Raw genomic sequence first — 27385 nt, 5'->3', positions numbered from 1 at the left:
ATGGACCAAATGGGAGGTATGGGATCTGATCACTGTATGGGGAGATGAATCCGTGCTATCAGAACTCCGTTCCAAAAGACGAAATGCTGAAACATTTGAAAAAATCTCCAAGGGCATGAAGGACAGAGGCTATAACAGGGACCTGCAGCAGTGCTGAGGGAGGGTTGACTGATACCATGGCTTACAGGGTATTAAAATCAACAAAGGGGGTGGGTTCACATCAAGGAGAAGCACACACAACTGTTACACAGAATGGCCCCCTTAAGGATTGAACTCAAAACCCTGCATTTAGCAGACCAGTGCTCAAACCACTGAGCTATCCCTACTTGAACTAGTCCAGACAGGACTGAATCTCCATCAAACTTTTCAAGGTGCCCCTGACAGACCTCACCAAAATGATTGTCGGCCGTTGAGTTCACGGAGGGAGGGAGAGGGGAGCAAATGAATACAAATGAATACAACACAAATCTGGTCTCTTTCTTGTTTTGATCCACTCCATCTCTCTTATACATCTTAGGCTGGCAGCAGATGGTGCAGTACGACTGCTAGCCATTGTCGTCTCCTGGCTGCTAGCCAGAAGACGGTGCAGTATGACTGCAGGCAGGACTGAATCTCCAGGAGACGAAACTTAAAAAGAGAATGACCTGGAGTCACTCCCATTTATGTCCAGGAGCCCCTGACAGACCTCATTGAGGTCTGCAGGAGCACCCAGGTCTGCCCAGGCACCCCGACTGACCTCACCGAGGGGGGCCTTACGACATGTACCCAGAACCACCCACGACAATGTTTTTGACCCATCAGGCATTGGGATCTCAACCCCGAATTCTAATGGGTGGCAGAGACTGCGGGAACTGTGGGATAGCTACCCACAGTGCAATGCTCCGGAAGTCGACGCTAGCCTCAGTACTGTGAAAGGGCTTGAGGGTACACAGGAGGAATTCCCAAGTGCACCTTCCTGAGCTCTCAAAGAGGTTCTGCACTTGGGTGGTGGCAGCATCTACCCATCCAAGGTCAGAGAAAAGCTGTAACCTTAGGAGTTTAATACAAGCCTGGAGTGGCCAGTATTAATTTTTAGAATCCTTGCGGGCCCCACCTTCTGCACTCGGAGTGCCAGAGTGGGGAATCAGCCTTGACAACATATTTATCAGCATGCAATGCCTGCTCTTATTTAGCAACGTAGCAATATAACAGTACCCCTGCACTGACCAACAGTGTTTCAGAGACCAGCAGCTACAGCAACACGCATACAATTTTCTTCAATTGAACAAGCTCCTGAGTGCTTTTCTTATGCAACTGCACTTGAATCCCATGCTAGTGACTGGGCCTTTCACATGTTTACGATTTTCCTTTTTTAGGAACTAGCTAAGAGGACACCTTCTAAGCATCCCGATCACCAAGCGGTCCAGAATGCATTGCAGGCGATGAAGACCGTCTGTACCAATATCAATGAGACCAAGAGGCAGATGGAGAAGCTGGAAGCCCTTGAACAGCTGCAGTCCCACATTGAAGGATGGGAGGTATGGTGGCAGATCAGTGGGGCTGCTAACCCCCCCGTAGGCAGTTAATTACGCTGCATAACGCAAAGGACTGGAGTGCAATGACTCACATTGTATACAGGGATCTCTGTATGTCTTATGTGGTATATAAATGCACTTAAAGGAGTGGGTGGCACTTTGATGAGTTGAGAATTCAGTGTGTTTTTTATGGGAGTGTGAGCTGTGCCTACATGGTAGCATGAAAGAAGGAAATTGCAAGGGATTTAAATTTGAAATTGGTAGATCTTATTTGAGGAACATGGAAGTCTAGAGGATGAAATCAAAGGTGTTCTAAATTCCTCTTCCCATAAGTCCTGACTTTTCCCAGGAGCTTTCAAAGTTAACCCACCTGTCTTAATAAAATTTTTCTGTCTCCTCTGCCCTCTCCCCCCAAAATGATGATGAGCTAGGGCTGTTATGTCTATATTTGCTGCTGTTAGGTAACTCAGGGAAGGGATTCTAGTGAAGTATTTATTAGCTGATGCTGGGGAAGAGAACGGAGAAAGAGAGATTGAGAGAGAGAGAGAATGAGAAATTCGGGGGAAAAGGCAGTCTGGAAAGGAGCCATCCAGTGGTAGATTCTGGCAGTAGATTTAATGGAAAAAAGTTTGTCAGTTTTGTAATTTGATGTCTTTAGCCAAGGCCATCGGATTAGCAGTGTTGTAATCCCAAGGGAGATATACAGTTCATTTTTACTCCACCATAGGGAGTTAGTGGTGTGAAATGGCTTCATGGAGAGATTGGCATCAGGAGTTTCGTGTGCCTGACATTTAAAATATCCAGGCTGACTGCTGCCAGCTAAGGATTCCTTCTCTGATGACATCTTTCCAGAGGTCATGTAAACTTCCTCGTGTTCGGACTTTTGGGTGTGCTCCAGGACTGCTTTTTTGTTTGTTTGTTTTAAACCTTGCTCATTTTCTCCCTGAAGGATGTTCTTGGCATCCAGCTGAAGACATGAGAGTAACACAGATATCCAGCTGTGTGGTTTTTGGATAGCAAGCTCAACAAACAAAGCCAGATAAAGTTTAGTACAGCAAGACTCCCAGAAGCAGTTGAACCCTTTACAGTGTTGATGTGATTTGGGGGTCAGTTAGGTAAGAGGCATGTCTTGAACTCTGAAGCCTCAATGGTGACTCTGCGAGTGTCAATGATGTCATATGTAAAACAATATCCAAACTGCACATGTTTTCTTAGGGTTTAAATAACCCACAGCAACATTGTGGGGAGGAGAACAGTTTGACATCTGTTTAGCTTCACTGTTTTACAAGAATGCTACCTAGGTCACTCAGCCCATCAGTTTGAAAGTTCAAAAGTATTTTTCACTAGCAATAAGCTGTGAAACACATTTCTGAGGCTCCTACCAGTGGTTGAGGTACCTTCACCTGTTGTAGAAAGAGATCAATATTGACCATGTCATTTCTTCTGATGTACATTTAAGCAAGTTGGAAACTGGTTTGTAGTCCCTTACCCTGGGCTTCCAGACACTGCCAGGGTCTCACAAAATGATGTCACGTTTGAGCAACGTAGCCATCCCTAGAAGTGATAGGGACTCAGATACCATTTGCAGTTCAGAACCATGTCTTGGGTTACATTTCACAGTTTATTCCCAGTGAGGAGGGCTCTCAACCTATGGCAACTTCCAAGTGCTGGACTAAGCAAAATGTTTTCCTTTAACAAGGCAGTGATATCAGCTCCAGGGTTGGGCGTGGAAAGAGAAAAAACATGGACAGATTTTCCCCTTCATTTTCAGTTAACCTTTTAATCACAGTCTTGTCTTTAAAAGTACGAATTCTTCCCTTTCCAATGGTGTCAACGTGGCGCCTGAAATGTTAGCATCATGTATATAAGCTCTCTGCACCACTCATTCTAGATCAGGGGTTGGCAACCTTTCAGAAGCGGTGTGCCGAGTCTTCATTTATTCACTCTAATTTATGGTTTCGTGTGCCAGTCATACATTTTAACCTTTTTAAAAGGTCTCTTTCTATAAGTGTATAATATATAACTAAACTACTGTTGTATGTTAAGTAAATAAGGTTTCAAAATGTTTAAGCTTCATTTAGAATTACATTAAAATGCAGAGCCCCCCAGAGCAGTGGCGAGGACCTGGGCAGTGTGAGTGCCACTGAAAATCGGCTCGTGTGCCGCCTTCGGCACCCGTGCCATAGGTTGCCTATCCCTGTTCTAGATCAACAATTCCCCCTGCTTTTAGCAGGCTTAATCCACAGCACATACATTGTCAAAAAGCCAGCAAATATCACCTTGATATACTAGCTAGACTTTTTTATGATTACTGAGAAAGCTGCATGGCTCGCTGGAGAATCTGAGAGCAGCTCAGTTTAAATTTGTTCAGTTCAGTTTAAATCTGCACACCTAATTTGGGAGAAGCGCCGCTTTTTCGATTGTTTCTAACTAAATAAACCAAGGCAGTTTTACTGCATCCTGGAATCTGCCTGCCTTGCTGGATGTCCAAGTGGAATATCCAGTCTTCATCTCACTTGCAGTCTGCACTGCCATTATCATTTCCAGCACGTGAAACAGTGTGACATCTTGCTGCTCCTGTACTCTCTCTTCCTTTTCCTTCTAAGGGTATGGCTAGCCACGCTATGAACACACCTTCCTTTGCTGTAGTTATACTGCAACCCTCGTGTAACTTCACTCCAGGTTACCGTTGGGGACTGTGTTTTCATTTTTTAAAAGACTTTTCTCACTTATGCCTCTATTTGCAACATCTTCACCGAGTGTTCTGTGTTTCCACCACAGCCCGACTCAGTTCCATGCACAGGACAGAGTCCTGGCCTAACGTTGTTTCAGTTCATTTCGTAGACATAAGGTAATGATGGGATGCACTATACTATGTCAGGGACAGGGAAACATCTGCACTTTGAGGGCAGGGTCTATTCGCCAGGATGAACTCGGCTCACATTCATTTCTCAGCAGGAACTGTGCTAAATCATGGGCAGTATAATTTATGCATTAGAGCATCATCAAACAGGCTGTTTTCGCCACTTGATTCATGGTGAATTCCTTTCAGAATTCTGTAGAGTTGTTAAAAAAAGGGGAGCCGAGAGACAATGCTATAAAAGGAGAATCCTTTACATGGGGCTTTTTGTGTAGCACAGAACCAGTTCATACACTTTTTCAATTTACTATATACTGACAGTTCTGTAGGGGAGAGATGAAGTGGGTGAGGTAATATCTTTCATTTGACCCACTTTGTCTCTCTAATATCCTGGCACCAGCGTGGCTGCAACAACACTGCAAACAACAATGGAAGATATTCTATAGTAATCAGTTAGGGACGCCCCATATAGACTGTTTTCCCTGTGTAATCACTACATGCTGATACCCTGGGTTCCCCAAATCTGATATGTGCAGAGAAGCAAAGTTCCCATCTTAAAAGAACAGCCAAAATCGTAAGAGATGTGTTAATGCTGAGGCAGATCAATCATTTTATAATTGGCTCTAATTTGCAGTTCCACTTCATGTAACCTATTTTTACCTGCAGCCCAGTCCGACTCAGAAAGGTAAGAAATCCTTCCCCATCCTTGTCAACATCATAGAAATCATTCCTACTGTGTTCCTTACAACCAAAAGACTCACTAATTGGTATGAGCAAGGAGCAAACGTGTCAGCACCAGATAGGAAATGCATCAAACTCTTTCAGTGGTGGGCCCAATATAAGTAGACAAAGTAATAGATTTTAAGGCCAGAAGGGACCGTTATGATCATCTAGTCTGACTTTCTGCCTAACACAGGCCATAGAACTTCACCCAGTGATTCCTGCATCAAAAACCCAGTAGCAGACAGGACTCTTATTGGTAATTTCACTGTGGTCATTGCTTTTTTCTGACCTTCTCCATCACTTTCGGTTCCCTTGCACAAATTAAAAGACATCAATGCCTGCATCTGCCCCACTGACTGGTATGGGAGTAGGGATGCTCAGCCCCTGTTAGCCTAGGGTCCCAAGCAGACCAGAGCATTTATTCAGCTATTTGCACAACTGTACATAGGGATTAGGGGGGTCACAATTCTGGAACTTAGAGAGCTCTGCTGTCCGGTCCAGTTGGCCACTTCACTTTGTTAAGTTCATCTTCAAAATAAAGAGCACCTCATTTCTGGGCATGTCTTAATATGTCCCATATGATGTTTAAGAAATAAAGCATGTCAGGACAGGAAATGGAAATATTGCAACCAGTTAATTCTTGTTAAATGTTAAAAAGCAAATATACAGAGACACAGATGTGCAACACCTGCACGCACACGCATGTTGACTCACATACACAACAGCCTTTGAATTATAGCTGCTTCCTTTACTAAGCTTAAAAAATGCAGCACAATTGGAAAGAGCTGAAAACCAGTGAATCCAAGAACAGTTCACACCTCTAGAACAACCAGGACTGCACTGCATTTAGAAAGTCTGAACTCTATTCAGTGATGTCTCTCAAATAGTTTGATAGCATCACATAGCAGATGGAGACCTCACGGCACCTTATAAAAATCATCATGGGGGCACTTCACCGCTGTATGCCATCTAATTCCCATTTAAAACATTCCGGAGGAGACCATCTGCACAGGGGTAAATTTCATCCCTTGTGCCCAGAGGTATCTGCGGTCTCACTCACTGGGTCTAAAAGTTGCTTCACAGCATTGTTGCAGGGATTTGTGAAAATGGTGTTAATAAATTCTTTGCAAATTAAGCAGTTTAGCTGATATACGTTTTATAATTCAAAGTTAGTTCTCTTTTCCAGTAAGACTCAAATAGGTCAAACTATATAATATACTTCCTATTCTGCCCTGCTGACCAGACTAAAGAAGTCACAGCTACACTAAGAAGTTATTCTTCCTAACTAAATTACAAATGCAAAAAGTGTTACTCAGTCAATAAGTGTTACAGAAATGAATGTTAAGTGCTACCAATGCCTCAGTGTGTTTGTAATAAATGGATCCTTGTTAATACAGAGTCAATTGAATCCCTACACCTAAGCTTAGCAGAATTCAGTGATTTTTTTCATATTTTTGACAGATAATGACAATGTTTATTTTTAAGCATTTTCTTCTGTTTTTATGATTTTAAATTTTCACAGTTGCAGGAAATTATGGGGGGCAGGGTTAAACAATGGGAGGCTCAGACATTTCATGACAGTAGGCATTGAGATTCAAAAAGTTAAAGGTTTACAACTGTTAAAACACAAATTGCCAACATCACGTCAGAATATACAAAGTAAATAACCTTAAATCAAACAAATAAATTCTCAGGCAGCATTTTTCTTACTTTGCTTATCTGCACATTTCAATTATCTATAGTAATATTTTTCATCAGTTTGGGTGTGTATGGTGAAATCAATGTTTACCGACATTTTACTGATAAAAATAGAACTCTTTCAAGCCTATTGGTGCCTGTGAAATAATGCTAAACATAGGAACATAGGGCTAGACCCTAGGGAGTGACCAAACTGCACTTGGTGCAGGCTTAGGGGGAAGAAGAGGAGGTTATACCCCCTCATCATGGAGCTGGCTGGAACTGGTTCAGCCCCCAGTGCAACTTAGAACATTCCTACCACTCAATTTGTGCCCAAATGCAGTGGCCCTCAAGGGTCTGTTTCACCAGCTGGGAATCAACCAAGTACAATGAAACTCCAGCTATACTCTGTACAGTGGTACAAGGAGAGGATCGCCAGGAACCAGCTACAGTGGCCCTGTGTCTCCTAGAGACTCCCCTGTGCTGGGGAATCCTTGAGCAGCTACCTCAGCCAGCTTTGCAATTGCTTTTTGTACACGTGGATTGTCGCAGATCATGAGCTGGCCCATAGAATACACAACCATATGATTTTTATGGGTTTGTTTCTAACTTGGACATGTTTATTGAGAACTTGAGGAAGGAGAGCAGCTGTCTATGCTACTGATGGCAGTACTGAGGAGATGGATCTCTGGTACGTTCATCTTCTAGAAAGATGGTTAACAGAGAACATGACAAAGCTACATTGCCCATTCTTAAGGCTACAACTTGTATTATTTGCAATGCTGGGCACAGAGTCTGACTGATGTTCTAGAGAGAGTACACAGGTGGCAATACAACATTCTTGAGACTCGAAGGGATTTCTTATGAAGAAAGGATCATTGATTTGAACAGGAAAATCTTATGGTATATAGGGTTTTCAATAAGGACATGTCCAGGGAGAGGACAGTACATATAGTGACATTCCAAAATTAAGAAAGAGGAGATTTACCATCTCACTTATGATAAGTTCACCATTCAGTAGTTGTGATTAGAGCTGAGAAAATAATTGATTTTTCAGTTCAGTGGCAAAACCAAATATCACAGAGTTGTATGCATTACTCTCCCTTCTTTTGTTCTTTCTTTCTTTGCCAATGCTATTTGCCAAATCTGACTCTGATTCACAAATAGTTTCAGTCAACCCAAAACTGCATTTTTTGGGCAATAAACTATCTGAAAAATGTTGCCCAGCTCTAGTTGTAACAGATGTGATAAGCAAATGCATAGATTAGCAGTAACAATGTTTGAACCCTTGGAAAAGAAAAGGTAAAATAAATAAAATTGTCTCTCTCTGCTCTAGGGGTCCAATCTGACTGATATCTGCACACAACTCCTGCTACAAGGGACTTTGTTGAAAATCTCAGCAGGAAACATCCAGGAGAGAACATTTTTTCTGTTCGATAATCTTCTGGTCTACTGCAAGCGGAAATCCAGGTGAGCCCCAGAGTCATTAATAGGCTTATCGTGGGACAATTCTTAAATGTACGTCTTCCACCAGGGGAAAAATGGCAACAGCCGATCATCTACGCTATCTCCCATCAGCCTCTAGGTCTGAGTCATGGGTTTATTATCTGTTCCTTTCATCTGCTTTTACTACTGTTGTTCATTCAGTCTGGTGGACATAGAAAGTGCTGTACACAGGGATAAGTGTGCAGACCAGTAACAGAGTCCCTGCTCTGAAAAATGTACAGTTTAAAGACATGAGTTGATACAGCACAGAAGAAACAGAGTAAGGTGTGGCCCTTAAAGCTGAAAAGCTTCGCAGAGCAAGTGTCTCTTCAGGAATGCTGTGAAGAAGGGCAGTTTGCCACTATTCATTGGCAGGTTGTTCCAAGCATAAGAGGGCCAGGTGAAAGAAGATGTGAAATCAGGGGAGGGCAGAGGAGACAAGAGGAGTTCAGAGAGAATGCAAGGAGAAGACAGGCCACAGGAGTAGAGCTGGTCAGGAAATTTCTGATGGAACAGGGTTTTTTATGAGGGAAAATGCAGATTTGTTGAAACTGAAATATTCTCTAGAAATGTGTCGGTTTTGACGAATTTCCACTGAAACATAGGCTCGGTGTCCATGGAACCCTGCCTGGTGTGTTGTTGTGGAACATGGGCCTCAGATTTAGGGACCCCAGGGCTTTCCATGGTCTATGGCTGTGGGGCAGCACCCCTATGAGGACTGCCCCAGGGTCTGGGATCCCAGGGTTTCCAGGCTCCTAGCCACAGAACTGTATGCATTATTTTCCGTTCTTTTCCTGGTAACACTAACTCTCCCCTCTTGCCACCTTATAGCCCTATTAGTATTAGCTATTATTACTAGTGTAGCATTGACAGTATGCAAGGCTCTTCACGGACTTAGCTACTACAGCAATTAGTCCATATTTTATTGACTTAACTGTCCTTTCAACTTTTATTTCTTCTTTCATGGCTCAAATCTCATCCCACACCTTTTCCTTTCTCTACTTTTCCCTTCATTTTTCGTTCCTTGCTTCCTATTATATCCCCTCTCATAACCCTCACCAATTTCCTCTCCTCTCTCTCTGCTAAACGTGCTCCTTTTCCCCCTTTACAAATCATTCCTGAAGGAAGCCTCACACTCAGAATGTTGGATCTGACCTTTTACTGCTCAGTTCTGGCCTGCCTAAGAGCTTTCTCGCTCTCCGGTTCTCTTTGTAGTTTAGGTTGGTACAACCCCTCCCCTTATGCACTTTTCCTGGAACACTAAGTTTTAGGAAACAAAATGTTCCACTGCCTTTTAAGCAAGTGTCTGTGTTTTTGCACAGCAGACATTACTGAGCTACTCTGTACTCTGGCTTGGGATCGGACCAGGCTGCTCTAACGCTTTGAGTTCCCCCAGAGGATCAGTGTTGTTTCTCTTTCTTCAATAACATACCATGGACTGTCCAAATCTCCAGAATATGATTTCCATTAAAAAGCAGAGTATGCAAAGAAGCCTTTGGGCATTGCATCATATGAAAGATATATTTAGGGACTAAAAGGCTACTTTAATTTTGGATATTTCCCTTGTCTAGCTGCTATTTATAATTTGGTCCTGAGTGGAAATGCAAGTCTACGCACATGTGATAGCATTGTCTGTCAGCCAGCTGCATGAAAAACAACTGACACATTAATGGGATGCAGATTTTGTGAAAGTTAACACTGTCTGCAGTGGTGCCTGGCTTAAAGCCTAATCACCTGATTCTGATCTCATTTATGCTGATTTTAACTGGTCTAACTCCATTGGCATTACTCCTGATTTACTCCAGTATAACTGAGATCAGAATCAGGCCCACAACTTTCAGTAAAATGTCAACAATAAGACAAAATGCTGCTGCTCTGTTTTGGAAAATATGGGATCTCACTCTGGTATAAATCAGAAGTAGATTTGTTGAGCTCAGTGGAGTTACACCACTGTAAAATGGGTTTGGGATCAGAGTCCGGACCCAGATTTTTAAATGCAGGTTTGCTGTTTGATCTTTTACAGAGGCCTAGCAAAGTCTGACAAACTGATGACACAGATTTTCAGGGCTGAGTATTGTTTTTTTATGTTAGAAGCAGCTTCTATTGCTGTTCAAATTGCGTCCTGATGTCAGGAACAATATGCCTCATTTGGGGAAATAGGCTGTCCACCCCAAGATCTTCATCAGGACTGTCTGAAGAGCTTCTCTTTTGAATCAACTCAGTCCCCTTGAGGAAATGATCTAATGACACTAAGATTTCAACCCTTGTCAATCTGATTGCATATAAATACCTGGTCATCACCAAGTTGTATTTATCACCAGTGCCAGTTGGAAAATGAAATATAATGTTCACAAACGTTTTTAGATTCTCTGCTCCCCCCACCTCTGACACCTGTTTTTCATTTCAACAGTAATATTATGGCTAGCTCTTTTTATCGCAATGTTATTTATGTCCCTTGGACTCCTGGCAAGTCACGACGGCTTCCCCTTAATGTCACACAATTTGAACACCTGCCATCTTAAAGAATGCTCATTTGGCCAGTTTTGTGCTGGTTCATATAGTGGGGTTGTTTTTAAATATAGAGCCAATTAAAGCACTGCGGGTGCCAGCTGGATAGTTTTAAACATCTTCTATGCGTAAAGGCCCAGGGCATAACAGTGAAAAGGCCTTTCCTGGATTTTTTAACTAGACACTTTAACAGAGACTCTTCTGTCAATTGAATGATAAGGGTACAAATCCTGATGCAAAGGTTGCATCAATGGGGCTGTTATGCCAAACAATGTTGGTACGAATGTAACATGCAGAGACTTTCAAAATGCATACAGCAAACCATGTAACACTAGCCTCTGTGTGTTTCATTGCCAGTTAGGAACTCAGAATGGAGGTTCTGAAAGTTTCCAAAAACTGTCAACCAAACAGAGGCCAAATTTAACATTTTACATCAAAATCATGGGAACCTGGAGGTTTCATCAAAAACCATGCGGAATTCAGCTGTGTCCACTGAAATCTGTGCTGACATTTCTGGTTGGTTCAAACCCACAACAAAGCAAAACTCAGAGAGGTCAAAATGCTCATTAAACCTTGCAAAATGCAGCTGTTGAACAGCTCTTTTTGCTACACTGACAACATGGCATGGTTATCATTGACATGTTGTGCAATAGAATAATTGAATTAATATGTTAAGTGGTCAGATCCCCATGAACAGCAAAATTGGAATAATGTGGATGTAGTTGGCATGGTGGTTTTTTTTAGTCTTAATATATCTCAAACGGAGTGGAACTATTGTTTCTAGTGTTGATTAGATTTAAAGCAAGATATTTGTTATCAGCTACACTTGTTTATTCACATGTAGAATTGGTAACAATGTAAATCCATCAGCCCCAGGTTTTCATTACATTTAGTATATTATTTTTACTGCCTTGTTAATAGTTACTATCCTAGCTCTTAATAAAGTAAATTGAAAACAGGATTACTACAAATTATTTTAAAGCTGTTTAAAAGAAAGCCAATGCATTTACAAACTCCAATCTCTTCCTCTGGGCAAAGATAAAGGAGAGCTATTAACTGCATTTCTGATTCCTAATTGCAGAGTTGCTGGGAAAAAGGCATCTAAACGTACCAAGTCAATCAACGGATCCCTCTATATCTTCAGGGGCCGAATAAACACAGAGGTCATGGAAGTGGAGAATGTGGAAGATGGGACAGGTAAGAGATCAGTTTTCTCCCTCTAAGGACAGAGCAGGTCCATATCCTCCCTTGGTAAACCACAAAGTACAAAAGTACTGCATCTGGTTGCAGTTTGGGTCCTTCCCTGGGACTTTGGCTCCGGCCCTACGTGAGCAGCAAAAAGTATTATATACCCTTGTCATTTGAAATATTGCTAATTGTTACCCTGAGAATCAAGCCATTTATAAAGGATTTGCTGCCATGAATGAAATATGATTAGATATTACTGTCCTTGTGGGCTGACACTGGAATCTAGCGTTGATAGAAAAGAACTAGTGGGTTTCAGTTCAAATCTGCAGTTGCCGCCTATTGCTGTTGCACTGGGTTGGTATTCTGTCCTTGAGACCAGGGAGGCTAAGGGGACAATGCAAGAGTCCCTATGTTCTTAATGCAAAAATCCTCCCAGTGTAAGTTGTGGAGGAGCTAATCAATTTCCAGGACGCTCAGAATGGAGAATCTTGACAAAGAGCAGATTCTTTTTCACTCAACATTTTAGATCCAGATATTTTCTTTAAAAGGATTTTCATTTGAAGGCCCAGCTATAAAGCGTCACTAATTAGGTCCCTTTTGGGGCTGAGGCCATGGCCAAGGAGCATGGAGACTGAAAGGGATTCACACTAGAAGAGGTTGCTGTAGGTCTGGGTTGTAGCAGAGAAACCAGGGGATGGTTCATGGATTCATAGCTTCCAAGGCAAGAAGGGACCACTGTGATCAGGTAGTCAGACCTCTTATATAACGCAGGCCATAAGGAGTGCCCTGAAGGCGATCTCCTGGGAAAACACGGTGTGTCCATGTGTGAGGGAGAGTGTGCCACTTCCAGATGTGCGCTGCCACTGCCTGCCATGTGTCACTTGTGCTGGGGTGAGGCGAGAACTTCAGTCTCTGGGGCTGTACTTTGACACTTTTCACTTTCCTTGGCAGGACTTTGCACTACGGGATTTGTCCAATACAGAATATAAATATATCAGTGTAATTTCACTGGAACTCAAGCCGTCGGTGAGCCCACTGCAGACTTCCCCTGTTAACAGGGCTCTTGGAATGAGACTTGCCCAGACTCTTGCTCACTGAGGGACTGCTGCTCGGGCATGGAACTCCCACTGCCATCAGTGGAATTTCTGATTGTTGAGCAGTCACAGTTTCAGGCCCATAAAGTACAAGAACCCAAGTTTTCAAACTTGGCGCACTAAAGATAGGTACTACATGAGTACTAGATTGTCAGAGGAGCTAAGCACCCCCAGCTTCCACTGAGCTGCAAGTGTCCAGCACCTGTGAAATTCAGGGCATTTAAATGTGGAAATTGTGGCCAAAGCATCCAAGGTTAATTTGTTTTCATTAAAGGGCCAGGCCTTCCATTCACTGTCTGGGCTGTGCATTGTGTTTTTACAGCAGATTACCACAGCAACGGCTACACGGTGACTAATGGCTGGAAGATACACAACACTGCCAAAAACAAATGGTTTGTCTGTATGGCCAAGACTCCAGAGGACAAACAGAAATGGCTGGATGCTATAATCAAGGAAAGGGAACAGAGAGAGAGTAAGTGAATGGCCTATCTTCTAACAGCACTGAGTGACTCACACAGGAGAGACAGTGTGAACACTGTGTGTGTGTGTGTGTGTGCGCGCACATACATGGATGTGTGCGTACATGTTTGGGTGACTATGAATGTGTCAGAGGCAGAGAGAAGCTGTTCTAGTTTCTTAAAGTTTTCCTCCATGTGACAAGTGGTTTTTTAATGGCCAACTTTAATGACAAGAGAATCAAATGACTGGAAGCGTCTACTTCTTGATTTACCCTTGGGCATTTTAATGCCCCAGGCATCATTATATTTACAGGAATCAAATTGTCAGTTTCTTCTATGCACTGAAGCACTTTGAAACATTGTCTTTACTTAATCGATTTTTAAGTCTTATTTGTAAATAGAGTCTGCAAGGTGGAAAAAACCAGCCTTTTGCCAGGGGGTGCTACAAACTCATCCTCACAAGGAGTCAACCTAAATGTTTCTGGGCTGTGCATTGAAATAAAACAATTCAGGGAGAACATCTTTGGGACTGTTTGGGCTTCGCAGACTAGGAATGCTGACAAATCTGTGCAAATGTTTATGTCGTTTTTATCTTTCTGGAACTGAATGAAAAACATGATTGTCTGTGGAACTGTTGTGTAAGAGAGGTAAGGTCTATGGAGCCTAAACACAGGACGGGGAGCCAGGAATCCTTGAGTGAAAAGGTTCTGACACTGACTCCCTCTGTAGCCTTAGACAAGTTATTTGACTACTCAGCCTGTTTCCCTATCTTCAGAATGGGAACAACTCCTCATTGGCAGAGGTGTTGCCAGTTAACGTTTCTAAAGCACGTTGGAGATTAGGAGCCTGACCTACAGAAGTGTCCTCCCATTTTGCAGGCACTGTTTTGTGGGTGCAGTTGGCCTCATTTGCAGCTGTAACTACCTAATTCTGCCAGCACAAACTGAGGTCAGTCTGAGACCCATTTTGTACCTGAGCCCTATAAATGTTAAGTGATCCTGGTTTTTACTAGGCATTTCAAAGGATTTTAAGGGAGATGGACAGCAAAATCCCTGTGAAATTTAATTGGAGTTAGGTGGCTAAATCCCTCAGGCTGCTTTGCAAATCCTAGCTCTAATTATTATAATACAATACTTTACTGTGTGATAAAATGCAGTACAGTGTAGTATAGAACAATACAAATTACAGTGTGTAGGTTGTTATCTTGGAATACAAGAATCATTGATAATGTGCCTTGTCATATCTGAATGCCAAGGTACTGCCAATAATAGCAGGGAAAACAGCTTCAGGATACTGTCCAGCCATAACATAAATGAAAGTGAACTCCTAACCTCAGGCCAAAACCAGTAAGAGAAGGAATATCCCTGAAGACCAGTGAGAGAGTTTGAACTTTTTAAAGAATATTTCTAACCATTGGAGGCTGGGAGGTCTCTGCTCGCTAATCAATTCTGCATCACATTCTAACAGAGGGATCCTGCTGTGCTACTTTAGCATTTTTCATTAAAATGAAGTTCCTAGCTCCCAGGCCTGTGTTCAGAACACTAGCCCACATCGCTCCAAATCTTCATTGCAGATGAAATTCTTGTTTTATGGCAGCTTGATGTTTTGTGAAAATTCCTGTGCAATCAGATTAAAAATAAAAAAAGAGGAGACAGGTTTAATAAGAAACAAAAGAGAGAGGGTGAGACAAACAGAGCCACCATTAAATAAACAGTTGGTCAGGGGAGAGAGGAGCCGCCCATCAGAATGGTTGGGGACAAAGCAGAACCACAAGAACAGTTAAAAATTAGAGTATTCTAATGATACAGGTTCTTTGCTGGTATACATAAGCACAGGAACTAGGGGTGCAGAGGGTGCTGTAGCACCCCCGGGCTCCTGGCTGCCATCCCGCACCCAAGGTCTTGGTTGCCGACCAACGCCCAGGGTCCCGGCGGCTGCCCCATGCGCCCGGGGCTCTGCTATTGCCCTCACGCCTGGGGTCCCAGCTGCCAGCTGGTGCACCCGGGGTCCTGGCTGCCGGCCTCAGCAGTGGAGGGGTGGAGGTGGACAGTGGTAACGGGGCTGGCTTTCAGCACCCCCACTATTAAAAATGTTCCAGCACCAGTGCTGGCATATGTGAGATGTCTGCAGAGCTGAGCTGTTTTTACCCACACGCGCGCACGCAGGCATTATATAATGTCATATTATAATACGTTACATAATTTTACTGCCCTTATACAGGTGGCAGTAAATATTAGAAACCTACAGTAGAGAAAGCATGCAATGTCCACTTTGTTTCCACTTCTCTTTAAGAACTGCTGATGCCTCATAGCAAACTTAAAAAAAACCCATTCTGCTTAGACACAGACTCCAATTCTATAGCCTTGATCCAAAATTGTTGGTTACTTTTTGATAATTATGACCTCATCCACTGTGCACTGCCGTGTGCCTCTGTAAAGCAGGGGAAACAATACTTTCATACTTTGGGGCCATTGCATGAAATGTAATATTTGTAGAATGCTTTTAGATCCACAGGTGGAAAGTTCTAGAGAAATATCAAATATTATTATTATGCCTTCCAAACAGAGAATTCGGACTCAAGTGAGGAACCCTCTGTTGGGGTAGCTGAACTCTTAACAACAACTAAAATACACAACAAAATCCTTAGGAAAAAAATACAGAAAATCTTGGCAAAGGAAGCAGAATTATTTTTTAATGGAAAGTTTCTCCAAATTTTCTGTGCAGCATCAGCCACTCTGTCTTTTTTTTTTTTTTTTTTTTTGGCTGCTTTTCATCATCCTGGTTTATGATGTGGCAGTCGATGACAGGAACTTCGGATAAACACGACTATCATGGCAGACATTCCAGACCTTATTGGAAAGCTTCATTTGACTCAGTACTTGCAAGGTCACAGAGCTATCAGTGTTTGGATTAGAAACCTTGGTGAGCTTCCCAATTCTGTGTGATCCTGGAATGAACTGTGCAGAATGTGCATTCTAGTCTGCTGTTTACATCAGAGCTTGGGGAATTCGGTCATGTCAGACCAGAATGAAACGTGTACTATTACACTGGCTGTTTTCTATCACAAGTTCACATTGCAAATTAGCTTTGGCTACACATAACAGCATGCATATTTGAATCAGATCATAGGATGGGGGAGGTGATACTAAGTCAGGGGGTCTGCAGAACCAAAACCTTTAGGCAGATATTGGATACACGAAACAAATGCTACCTTTGCAGAATGAAATATTGCGTAAGACTCTCACTTCTTAAGCAGATATACCAAACCTATGAAACAAATTCAATAACCATTTGAAAAAAACTCAAAGGCAGTGTGGTGAATAATTGATGACCATGAGGGCTGTTAATTTTTGTTCAACTTTAGTTCTTCAAGCATAAAATAAGGCTAGAAGGGGTAAACTGGGCATCCTTTAGAGATAATTATGGGCTGGTCTACACTGGGGGGGATCGATCTAAGATATGCAACTTCAGCTACGTGAATAGCGTAGCTGAAGTCGAAGTATCTTAGATCGAGTTACCTACCGTCCTCACGGCGCGGGATCGACGTCCGTGACTCCCCCCATCGACTCTGCTACCGCCGTTCGCATTGGTGGAGTTCTGGAGTCGACAGGAGCATGTTCGGGGATCGATATATCGCGTCTAGATGAGACGCGATATATCGATCCCCGAGAAATTGATTGCTACCCGCCGATACGGCCGGTAGTGAAGATGTACCCTATATATCTCTCTATCCAACTAGCCTTTCAGGCTGTTGCTTTAGTCTATAAAGTGAATGTATTGCTGGTGAAAGGTGCCAGAATAAAGTAACTGGAAAACTAAGTCCTCTGTTCATTTGCCAGACAGGTACAGCACAGACAACAGCAGTGCGTGCTCCCTCCATGCTCTGTCCCACCCACATGCCTTAACCCTTAACACCAGGGGCAAAAAATTCAGACAGTTTCCATGGTCTTTAATAAGATAAGAAAGCCCAGCTGTGATGTGGATGCATGTTCACTAGGCGCTGGAGTCAGGCCAATAGGCTCATTCGAGACCAGCCGTCTAATTGTTGCAACTTTCAGTCATGATTAAATTGGGCCACATGCAAACTGACAGCTGACCCTTCCTATATCCCATCACCACTTGCCTAAGTCATCCAGTATCTCTCCAGCTGACTGCTTGATATGGTAGCCAAAGCGTATCCTCCAGCACAGGGGCATTTATAAGCAGTTTATTTACTGGCGATAAACCAAGGATTCAGCGTTCATATCTAGATTGGATTTAAGTCAGGGTCTGGATTTAGTGTCAACAGAATTATGGCCCCAGTGATGGAAGTCTCTCAAAATCATCTGTTCTGACAAGATTTTTGTCATCTTGAACTGACTCTTGTGAGGGTTACAGCTGCACCAGGAATGAATTGGAAATGATTTGTTTGTTTGTTTGTTCCAACTTGCGCATGTTCTCAGTGCATGTTCCTGAGAACATTCCACTATGTGGGATGTGATGGAGGCCTCGTATTTGGGGCCCTTTGTTTCTGAGCTGGTGATCTCCATGGGAAACACAGAAGAAAGGCTGCAAGCTTCACCTGCACACTGAACCACCCATCATGAAGGGGCCCATTTTTCCAATGCTTGTAAAATAAGACACCGCCATTAACTCTTATCGTCCCGTATGGCTTCTGCTGCTCTGTGTATGTGGCTGGCCTCAACTTTTGGCTTTGAGCGAACATTTTGATGGCCAGGACCTGAGGGAACCCCTGTTTTGTATTCCAGGTCTGAAACTGGGAATGGAGAGGGATGCGTACGTCATGATTGCGGAGAAAGGAGAGAAGCTGTATCACATGATGATGACCAAGAAAGTGAACCTTATCAAAGACAGGAGGAGAAAATTAAGCACTGTTCCCAAGTGCTTTCTTGGCAAGTAAGTGGTGTTTGGATTGAAAAGGCCCTTTCATGCCAATTAACCGAAGGGACTGTGGGTTTTCTGTGGATGGCATTGTGAGGGCACATCAGCTGTGCTTTGCCGGGGCTTAATTGGAAAGGCCATAACCCCCATTACAGCTGCAGTTTATTAAAATTAATCATTAATTTCTATTTAGTGCTCTGCACAGGCTGTACAATAGCAGCACATTCCAGTGTGGAATATTTCACAACAATTATTTCAGATCGGCAGCAGGAGTAAGAAAAAGAGCCTAACGCCCAGATAGCCCACCTGTGTCCCCTTTTGTTCAGAAGGGGATGCTTTATAAGCAACGTTTGAACCCAGCCAGCCTCAGAATCAAATCTAGAGTGTGCTCATTTAGTTATTGCTACACCAGAGACAAAGTCAGTTGAACAGGACACCTCATGTCTTGTAGAAGTAAGGGATAAAAAGGAGTCTTCTATGGGAGAAAACTCTCTCAGTCAGGCTAGACATTAGGAAATAATTCTTAACCATCACAGAGATTATGTCTTTGAAGAGACACTGTGGAGGTGCCAGAGCACCATTACAGGAGGCGGTCAAGGAGAGATTAGATAAGGCACTAGTGGGACCATTGTAGGGAAGTGTCCTGCACAGCTCACAGGGAGTCAGAGTTGGTGACCTGAGAAGACTTTTCCAACTCGGCTGCCTGTAGTTGAAATTATCAGCTGGGAAAAAATAATTTTGAGAGACAGCTTATCCAGATACTTCCCCTCCCTCCTGTTCCCAATCACTGTAATGAGGCAGTTTGCATGCAGCAGCCCTTGGGTGTATGTGAAGTGGAAGTGATGCAATGTCTTTATGCCTGACAGACGGCAGTCTTGATGGACAGACTGGTATTCCTGGTAGAGTGAAAGTGCTTGGCTCCTTTTTATTTTTGCTAGTTTCACATGGAAAGTTTGGGCTCTGGATATGAGGCGAGTTCTAGTATTTCCCAGTTTACGCACAGCCAGAAGTGCCAGACCAAAAGGCTGTGTTCTCACAATACTAGCTCCTTTGCTGAGTCCCCATATTTTATCTAGTTCCAAAAGTCATACATGGAATTTCCTGGTCAAGCCCTTTCTCCTTCAACATAGTCCTTTTGGTACCGGAAATGTTTCACACTTTCTTCTGCTCATTGCCCTCAGTCCAGCCTGGCAACAACCCAGTCTTGGAAACGTGATGAAGCTCTGCCAATGCCTCACAATCCTGACCCCTCCTAGGACCCCACAACCTACCAATGCACCTCAATTCTGAACTATTGTGTCCCTGCTATTTCATCCAGAATGCCACTCTTCTCCATAAGAAGTAGCTTTGCCAGTGCATGTCAGCCTTTACTATTCTAGTCCTGGGCCCCCAGGACAGCTCAGCCAATGCATTTCAATCCTAACCCTTTTGCAAACTTGCCGTTCCATTGCTGGGCTTGCCCTGAACAATTCATTTCAACGGTGGCCTGCACATTTGCCGGCCATTCCAGCCCAGGATCTCAAAGAAAAAGTTACTGTCATGTTGAATTGTGCTTATGTATTTGGTGGTTTTGAGGTGCAGGCAGGTATCAGCTGAGAATAAGACTGAGGCTGCTAAACTCATTTCACTCCTGCCCTTAGGCTATCTCACAGCCTCCTACCACACTAGAGCAATAGCACTAAATGATTCAAGGGAGAAAGTGTGGATGTGGAGGGAAAAGCTAATACTGATGTGCTGTGGACTAGCCATAACTGCCTCCAACACCTTGGTGTTATGAGTTATAGAAATATCAAGTGTATTTATTTATAGGACTCTCTCTGGAATTTGATTGCAAGGAATGATTTATGAGAGAGTAAATCCACCTTGCTAAGTTCTCTTCAGGTGCACCAGCAGACCATCCAGGTATGCAAATAATCATACTCTGTGAAAGGGATGCTTCAGTGCCAAGCTTTACCCCCCCTCCCACCCTCAACTTCATAACCCCACCTGAGCTGAGCTGAGTATTTGCCCCTGGTCTCTATTTAAGCCAAGGCAAAAGTGTCTAAGTGCCCTCTTGCCCCAGGTCCTAAGTTAGCCATCTATACCACTTTCCACCTATTGAAGTGACAGGTGAAATGAATGACCACATATTTAGGGCTTTAAAGTGTTTTTTATTGAAATAGAAAAGGCAGGATTATAGGCAATTCCTTAGAGAGGCTACGTTTAAATACCGAGGGCTGAATTCTGCCCTCACACAGGTGCATACAGCTAACACTGAAGTCATGTATGTAGTAGAATGTAACCCCAAGGACATTCCCAAATAGCACCAAATTAATTAACATATTTGTGGTAGGCACTGGTTGCCAACTTTTTAATTGCAGAAAACCGAACAACCCTGCCAGACCCCTTCCCCAAGGCCCCGCCTATGATCTGCCCCTTCTCTGAGGCCCCCCCACCACTCATTCCATCCCCCTCCCTCCATCGCTCACTCTCCCGCATTCTTACTCACTCACTCATTTTCACCAGGCTGGAGCAGGAGGTTGGGGTAGATTTTGCTGTGTGCTGGGCCTCTGGCTAAACTCTAGAGTGGTGTGCCCCCTTCCAGACATACAGAACTGGGAGTGAAACCATGTGTAGACACCAGGGGGCAGACCCTCGGTTGGTACAAATTGTTCATTGACTTGCGCTATGAACCCTCTAAGGATCTGCCCCACCTAGATCTGAGAGAGAGGCTACAGCCCTTCCAGCGACTGCCTTTTTTGTGTAGAACTAGATCCCTGGAGTTTGCTGGGACTCCCCAGTATAAAACAGTTCTCTTTAAGTATAAAGCTAAGAGCTAATGGAAAAAAATAACTGAATGCTGCTCCGAAGACCCTGAAGCCTTTAGCAAAGTGAGATGGTTTTCTTAAGTGCTACTTTACGATTTCTATGGCCTTTGGTTCTCAAGCAAAATTAGTGTTTGCTCTGTAGGCTTAATAAACTCTGAGAAGTATGTGACCCAGAAATATTGGCAACTGCTAGACTGTTGCCAAAAACCATCTGTTTGAAGCCAAAGAAGGACAATCAAGGAGTTTACAGGATGATGGAATTTTAACCTCATGCATTTGTTAGGCAGGAGGGGGCGGGGTCGCATGGATTCTGTTAGTGCAAATGCATATAGAGATACGGGAACTGCATGGGCAAATGGCCCTGTAGACAGCTGAGTGACCATTTGCACACACAGTTACTTGATTTCCATGACTTCCATGCACAAAGGTAATAATGTTGCAGATAAAGTCGCCCACAATTTAATTGCATGTTAATTTGTGCACTAAATGTGTTTGAACATCAGAGCGTCTAATTCGGTCTCCCATGGGTCCCTGGGGCTTAGTTCCTCATTTCATTTGCTAATGACCCCTTCTGGCAGACAAGGAGCAGCATTCGGCAGCATTTCAGTGGATGCTCGACCGCCGCAACGGTCCTTCGTCTGGCACCCGCCAGACGAAAAGGTTGGGGACCGCTGCCTTAAAGTTTTAGGTGCCAGTCTTCCAACCCTCAGCTTTGATTTGTGCACACACAAAATCATGCATTGGCAAGTATGCACCTGGACTTTGCAGCTGCAAACACCTCTGCACATTCTAATGTTTGTACATGCCCTTTAACTAACCTAACACCTGTTAGCACACAAGTGTATCACTTGCACCTGCAAAGCCTATTGGGAGCTATGTCAGAGGGATACAATGGAACATGCATGCAATTTTGCAGGCACATAATTAGGTAGCACAATTCTTATTCCCAGTAATGGGAGTGAAGCATCTGATTCCCACCCATCTCTCTGATCGTTTATTTCCTTATTCAGAATCACTGGGAGACCAAGATGTTGGGCCTGATACATCACTGTTTTACTCTGGTCTTTTTACAAACTGTTGATTTCCATGAGATTACGCTGGTGTAATGAAGCAGTTCTGCTACTTTCTTTTTGCCGTTACAATTACATGGTCGTCCCTCAACAAGCTGAAGCTGTTTTTTATTGTTGTTGTTCTAAAAGCAAAACAGTTACACTACCTAGGCTGGGATGAGTCAGCCCATGATAAACACAGAAAGACTAAAAATGCTGCATTAAAAGCCCATAATTGGAGGCACGGATGCTGGTTTTAATAAGCAACAGCCCTACACAAATTGGCAGGCACCCAACTGGTTTACTCAACTCAGAGTTCCCATATGTTACTCTGCTTTCAAATATTCCTTTTGTTCTTTTCGATGAATTTTACACATTCTGGTGTAGTCCCTGATTAAACTGACAAACTTGCTAGGTTCCCCAGCGGCACTGCCAGTGTCCCATTCATCAGGCTGGGAAAGTTTATATTTTCTATACACACTGCCACTTTAGTTGAGTCACACACAACATAGCTAGCTGTATTCAGGAGTTTTCCTCTGTCCATGTTTGCAGCTCTGCCTTCATCACAGAAACAAGCTATGTGTCAAAGCACTGTGATTCACCCGCTCATTCAGCATTAGTGTCCCTCATACCACCAACTTTTAGTAGGGTAGGAGAGATTGATCATCATTTAATTATAACACAGGCCCCAGCTCTAACACAGTGACCTTAAATTAGCCTGTCAACAGGACTTGAACTCGGTCTGAGTCTACTCTCATTTGCAATGATGTAACTCTATGAAAGATAATGGAGTTATACCAGTGAGGGAGGAGAATCAGACTCAATGAAGTAAGATGAATATATCTTTCAGTTCAAACCATGGACATTGCTTTGATGGATACCAGGGTAAAAATATCATTTTCCTGTCTGTGATTTATTGTTTTTTAAGGGCATCAATACACCTTCCTTTCCTGCTCTCGTTTGGGAGTCTGGAGTGCTCATTAAAATAAGTCTCTCTTGTAGCCCTTTTTGAACCAATTGGATCTTCTTTCCCTCCAAGTCTGCTAGTTATGGAGAATTAAGGGAAATGTTTCCCACAGGAAACATGCTCCATCTGCAGAGCATTTCCCACAGAAATGTAGGAAATCCAGCTGTCTAGAAGAGGCGCCGTCATTCCCTTCTGTGTACTGTAGCCGGAATGTCGTGTAGATGTTAATGCGGTGCTTCAAGAAGAGAGTCACCAGTGGCTGGTTAATGCCTGGCAGAGACATGTTTGCTTGCCCTTAGGGAGAGAGAGCTAATTGCTTTTGCTATTCTACTTCCCCTTGCAGTGAGTTTGTATCCTGGCTCATGGAGGTTGGGGAGATAAGCAAGCCGGAGGAAGGGGTCAACTTGGGACAAGCCCTGTTGGAAAATGGCATCATTCATCATGGTGAGTGCTCTGTGTCATAGCAAGGTGCCAGATCTTAGTAAGACGCTGGAGACATTGGTGTAAAGACACTTGCAGTTGTTCACATGACATTCAAGCAGCTTCTCTCAATGTTTGCATCAAATCCTCATTGTCCCACTGTGCGAGGGCATTTAACTCCTACTAGCATTAATGGGAGTTATACACATGAGGGGGCCACCTTTGTGGTAGTTGTGTCATAACATAATGACTCAGCATCCATCCTAAGGCAAGCCTGCATCTCTCCAATGACTGGCTGTGTGACAGTCTTGTGAAAATCAAGGCTGTTTCTGAATCTGAGATTGGGTAACAACCCTAAGTGGCATATGGAGGAAAAGTGACCCTTCAGTTTGCGACAAATGCATTACAGAGTAAGTGGATCCTTTCTCTGTGCCTCTTAGCTGTTTTACTGAGCAAAGGAGTAGAAGGACAGTATTCCAGGTGCAGTGCCCTCATCTATGATAATCCAAGCACTTGTGTTCCTTTGGGTAAGTGCACTCTGAGGGCCAGATTTTGGCTGCTCAAACACACCTAGTCGGCCATTTATGCCTGTAATTACTTGACTTGCATGTACCATCTCAGTAGTTGCGCACACACACACTGGCCTAAAAATTGTGTGTTCATTTGCACTTAGTATTTTTAAAAATCCAGCCTTGAGCAATAAGTCCATTCTTGACGTCTGCTATGGAAAGCGAGAGAGGAGAGCTGAGTTGTGCAACTCAGGAAAAGACCAGAGGCTTGAGTAACAGGGGGGGTCTGTGGCTGACTGAGTGTAGAGACATTTGACAATTTCCCTTGAAAAATGAGGCTCAGCCTCAGGAGCTGCAGAAGTTAGGAGTGTTTTCTCGTAGACACACAGTATTCTCCTTATGCCATGAGATTCCTAGAGTGAGGTAGTAATGGGGGTGGGGGAGTATTTGTCCTTTCCAGCTCACTTTCCAAGAGCATATCTTTTTAAAAGTGTCATATGACTTGGTTGATGAAGCCCAGGAAATGTTCCTTCTACATGAAATCCTAGGGCAGATTTTTAAGGTTCTGAGGCCTCTTTGTATGAGCAGTTTTGTGAGCATTTGCACACCTGACTTGTTTGAAAATCTGACCCACTCCCTGTATTTCTAATAAAGCATGATTTTTCTCCTGCTTTTTACGCCCTTCAAAATCCAGATTTCTCCTGTTCTTTCCCATTCTTTTTCCATTTCAGAAAGCAGAATAACTCAGTCATGTACAATTTAAACAGCAGGTGCCCCAATTCTAGCCAGTAGGTGTACGTGGCTGGAAAATGCTCCTCAAGGGAATAAGGATTTTATTCCTTAAGGTCTTAAATCACCAGTTGTCCACATTTCTGTGCAATCGCTAATCCAGTTTAAATAGGGGAGCTATTTAATGAGACTAGTATTGCTTTAGCACTAATCTGTTGGCATTACAGCTCCACAAGGGCTTCTTCCAGGTGATTATAACAGTGTTAAGAAATGATGTCTGTTGTCGTCTCTTAACCAAAACACAGGGAAACCTTTCTTTGCTGTGTGCTAATACCAGCAGCACCAGATTTCCCCATGCATATGCACTTCCAGCGCCCATGTGCAGACACCTTCATTCATTTGCACTCACTACGGGCCCCTCTTTCAAAAAAGTTCAACGCCCATTTAGGCAACAAAATAAGTGGCCAGATTTTCAAAAGTACTCAGTACCCCCAAGCTCCCATTGTGACACTGATGTCTTATTTACGTGCCTAAATAGAAACGGAGCCCTAATTGTGGGTTCTGAGTACTTGAAACTATGACCCCATGTGCATATGCACACAGATATCCCTTTGCATGCATACCCATACTCTACACACACACATACTCAATCACTTGCACAGCACAAGAAACTGCATGATCCAGTATTGATATTTTATTACAGCTATCCAAACTGCTATAGCTGACCACCCTGGCATTGGTCTGGAGGTTCTTAGATGTGATTTAGCAACTGTCCCGACAAAATCTTCCAGCACAGAGAAAAGAAAATAGTTAAATATTACACTCCACCAGAGGTCCCTGACAAAGAGCAGATCCCTATGACTGTTTAAAATATTGCCTGTGTCTATAGCTCCTATTGTCGCTGTCTCCTGGTGACAATTGGTATACTTTCTAAAGCACCTTCAACCCTATTTTTAGCTGAGGAAACATCTCTTGTAATTAGGCTTTGAGTTTTACTGACATGAAAAGAGTCACAATATCCATCTTCTTATCTTGAATTGAGTTAAAACCAAAACACCGCAATGTAGCCCCACATTAGGCAACGTGTCTTATCTTTTGTTTTTCACTTGGTATAATGTGACTGTTGGGAGAAAACTGCTGATTCTCCTAGCCTGCCTGACCTCCTCTGGGAACAGGACTTTGTGCAAGGCAGAACAGACCCATAGCAGATCACAGACTTGCAGGAGAGCTGAGCTTTGTGCATTTTATCACTTTGCTTCCTCCTCATTTCCTTTAATCCTGGCTCCTTTATCTGAGGCTGCTGATGTGTAAGTGACAGCCTGATACGCATAGCAGAGAACTAAAGGAGTTTCATCAGAACTTTGTCCTAACATGTGCCGGGCACAAAGCATCAAAGAGATCTCCCCGCAGGACCCATTCTCAGATTCAGAAGTATCAGACCCAGAGCATGCAGACTCTCAATGAGGGAAGAGTCAGCAGCCATCACAGAGGGCATCAAAAATTCCCCACGTGTGAAAGGACTTGAGATGCTTATGAACATGATTATATGGTGGGGTTGCCTTCAGTAACAGGAGACAGGACTTGATGAGCCTACAGGTCTCTTCCAATCCTATGTCCTGTGTTCCTATGTCAAAATGGTGACTGGATTCTGCAACATGGAACCAGCGTCACCCTTTGAAATTTTATACAATCTTTAACACCCCACCAAAGAGAGCAAGCAGCATTATAGGCACCCGCGGGACAGGAGGTGGATTATAGGTAGTTCTGCCCCATACCCAAATAGCCACAAAAGAACAATCTTTGTCTTCTAAGGGTGGGGCCCGTCCACTATGCAGCTCAGACAAAAACCCAGGACTAAACTGGCTCAGGCTAACTCAGTTTAAACAGCTTTGGCCAGCCAGTGAATCCCCATTCTCATAGGTTGGCCAAACTGCATCTAAATTGAGCTAGTCTCAAATAGTTTTAAACCACATTTTAAGTCAATTCATCAAGCACAGTTCCCAGCCCAGAATATAGGGCTTCAGAAAAAGGCCTGGGGCTACCAGCTAGTTTTGGTCAGTCATATGACTCATTAGAGATGACAAGGATGACTGGAACTGCTCACTCCCCTCCTTCATCTCTACCTGCTGCTTTGGTTGCTCTGTTCCCTTCCCCTTTTCCTTCCTCTGTATTTGCTTTCAGTTTTGGACTCATCTTTTCATTTGGGACGTGTCCCTATCCCCAGTGAATCATATTCTGCTTCCTATGCTCACCTCAAGTCATCATTATAATACAGCATGAACCAATAAGATCTCAGCTGCACCATTGCAGAATGGCCATTTTAGCAAAGTCAGTAGTGTCTGGAGAGCACCATTTAATTACATCAGTGAGCCCATTAACACCTTATTAAAAACCAGTGCTCTGGTAGAAGAATCCGTCCAACATCTGTAGTTCATCTCACCAGTATGCTCTCTCCTTTAGGAATTGCAGCAGATCCCCATGTCAGAGCCTTGGGCAGCTGCAAAAATCATTTCATT

At 43.4% G+C, this 27385-nt stretch overlaps 1 protein-coding gene across 2 annotated transcripts in view; it reads left to right on the top strand.

Moving 5' to 3' along the window:
- Positions 1 to 27385, top strand: part of PREX1 (phosphatidylinositol-3,4,5-trisphosphate dependent Rac exchange factor 1) — a 220565-nt gene that overhangs the window by 123314 nt on the left and 69866 nt on the right. Inside the window, exons 6-11 of one of the 2 annotated variants that reach the window (XM_039498242.1) lie at positions 1356 to 1517; positions 8111 to 8244; positions 11849 to 11964; positions 13375 to 13521; positions 18256 to 18403; positions 23555 to 23655. In XM_039498242.1, the coding sequence (XP_039354176.1) occupies positions 1356 to 1517; positions 8111 to 8244; positions 11849 to 11964; positions 13375 to 13521; positions 18256 to 18403; positions 23555 to 23655 (808 nt within the window). Of the gene's footprint in view, positions 1 to 1355; positions 1518 to 8110; positions 8245 to 11848; positions 11965 to 13371; positions 13522 to 18255; positions 18404 to 23554; positions 23656 to 27385 lie in introns of both variants that reach the window. The other variant, XM_039498241.1, reaches the window with a different exon arrangement.

Source organism: Mauremys reevesii, linkage group 13, assembly GCF_016161935.1.
Source record: "Mauremys reevesii isolate NIE-2019 linkage group 13, ASM1616193v1, whole genome shotgun sequence".
NCBI classification, from domain to species: Eukaryota; Metazoa; Chordata; order Testudines; family Geoemydidae; genus Mauremys; species Mauremys reevesii.
The sequence above is the reverse complement of the archived record's forward strand: the minus strand, read 5'-3'. Positions and strand labels throughout refer to the sequence as shown.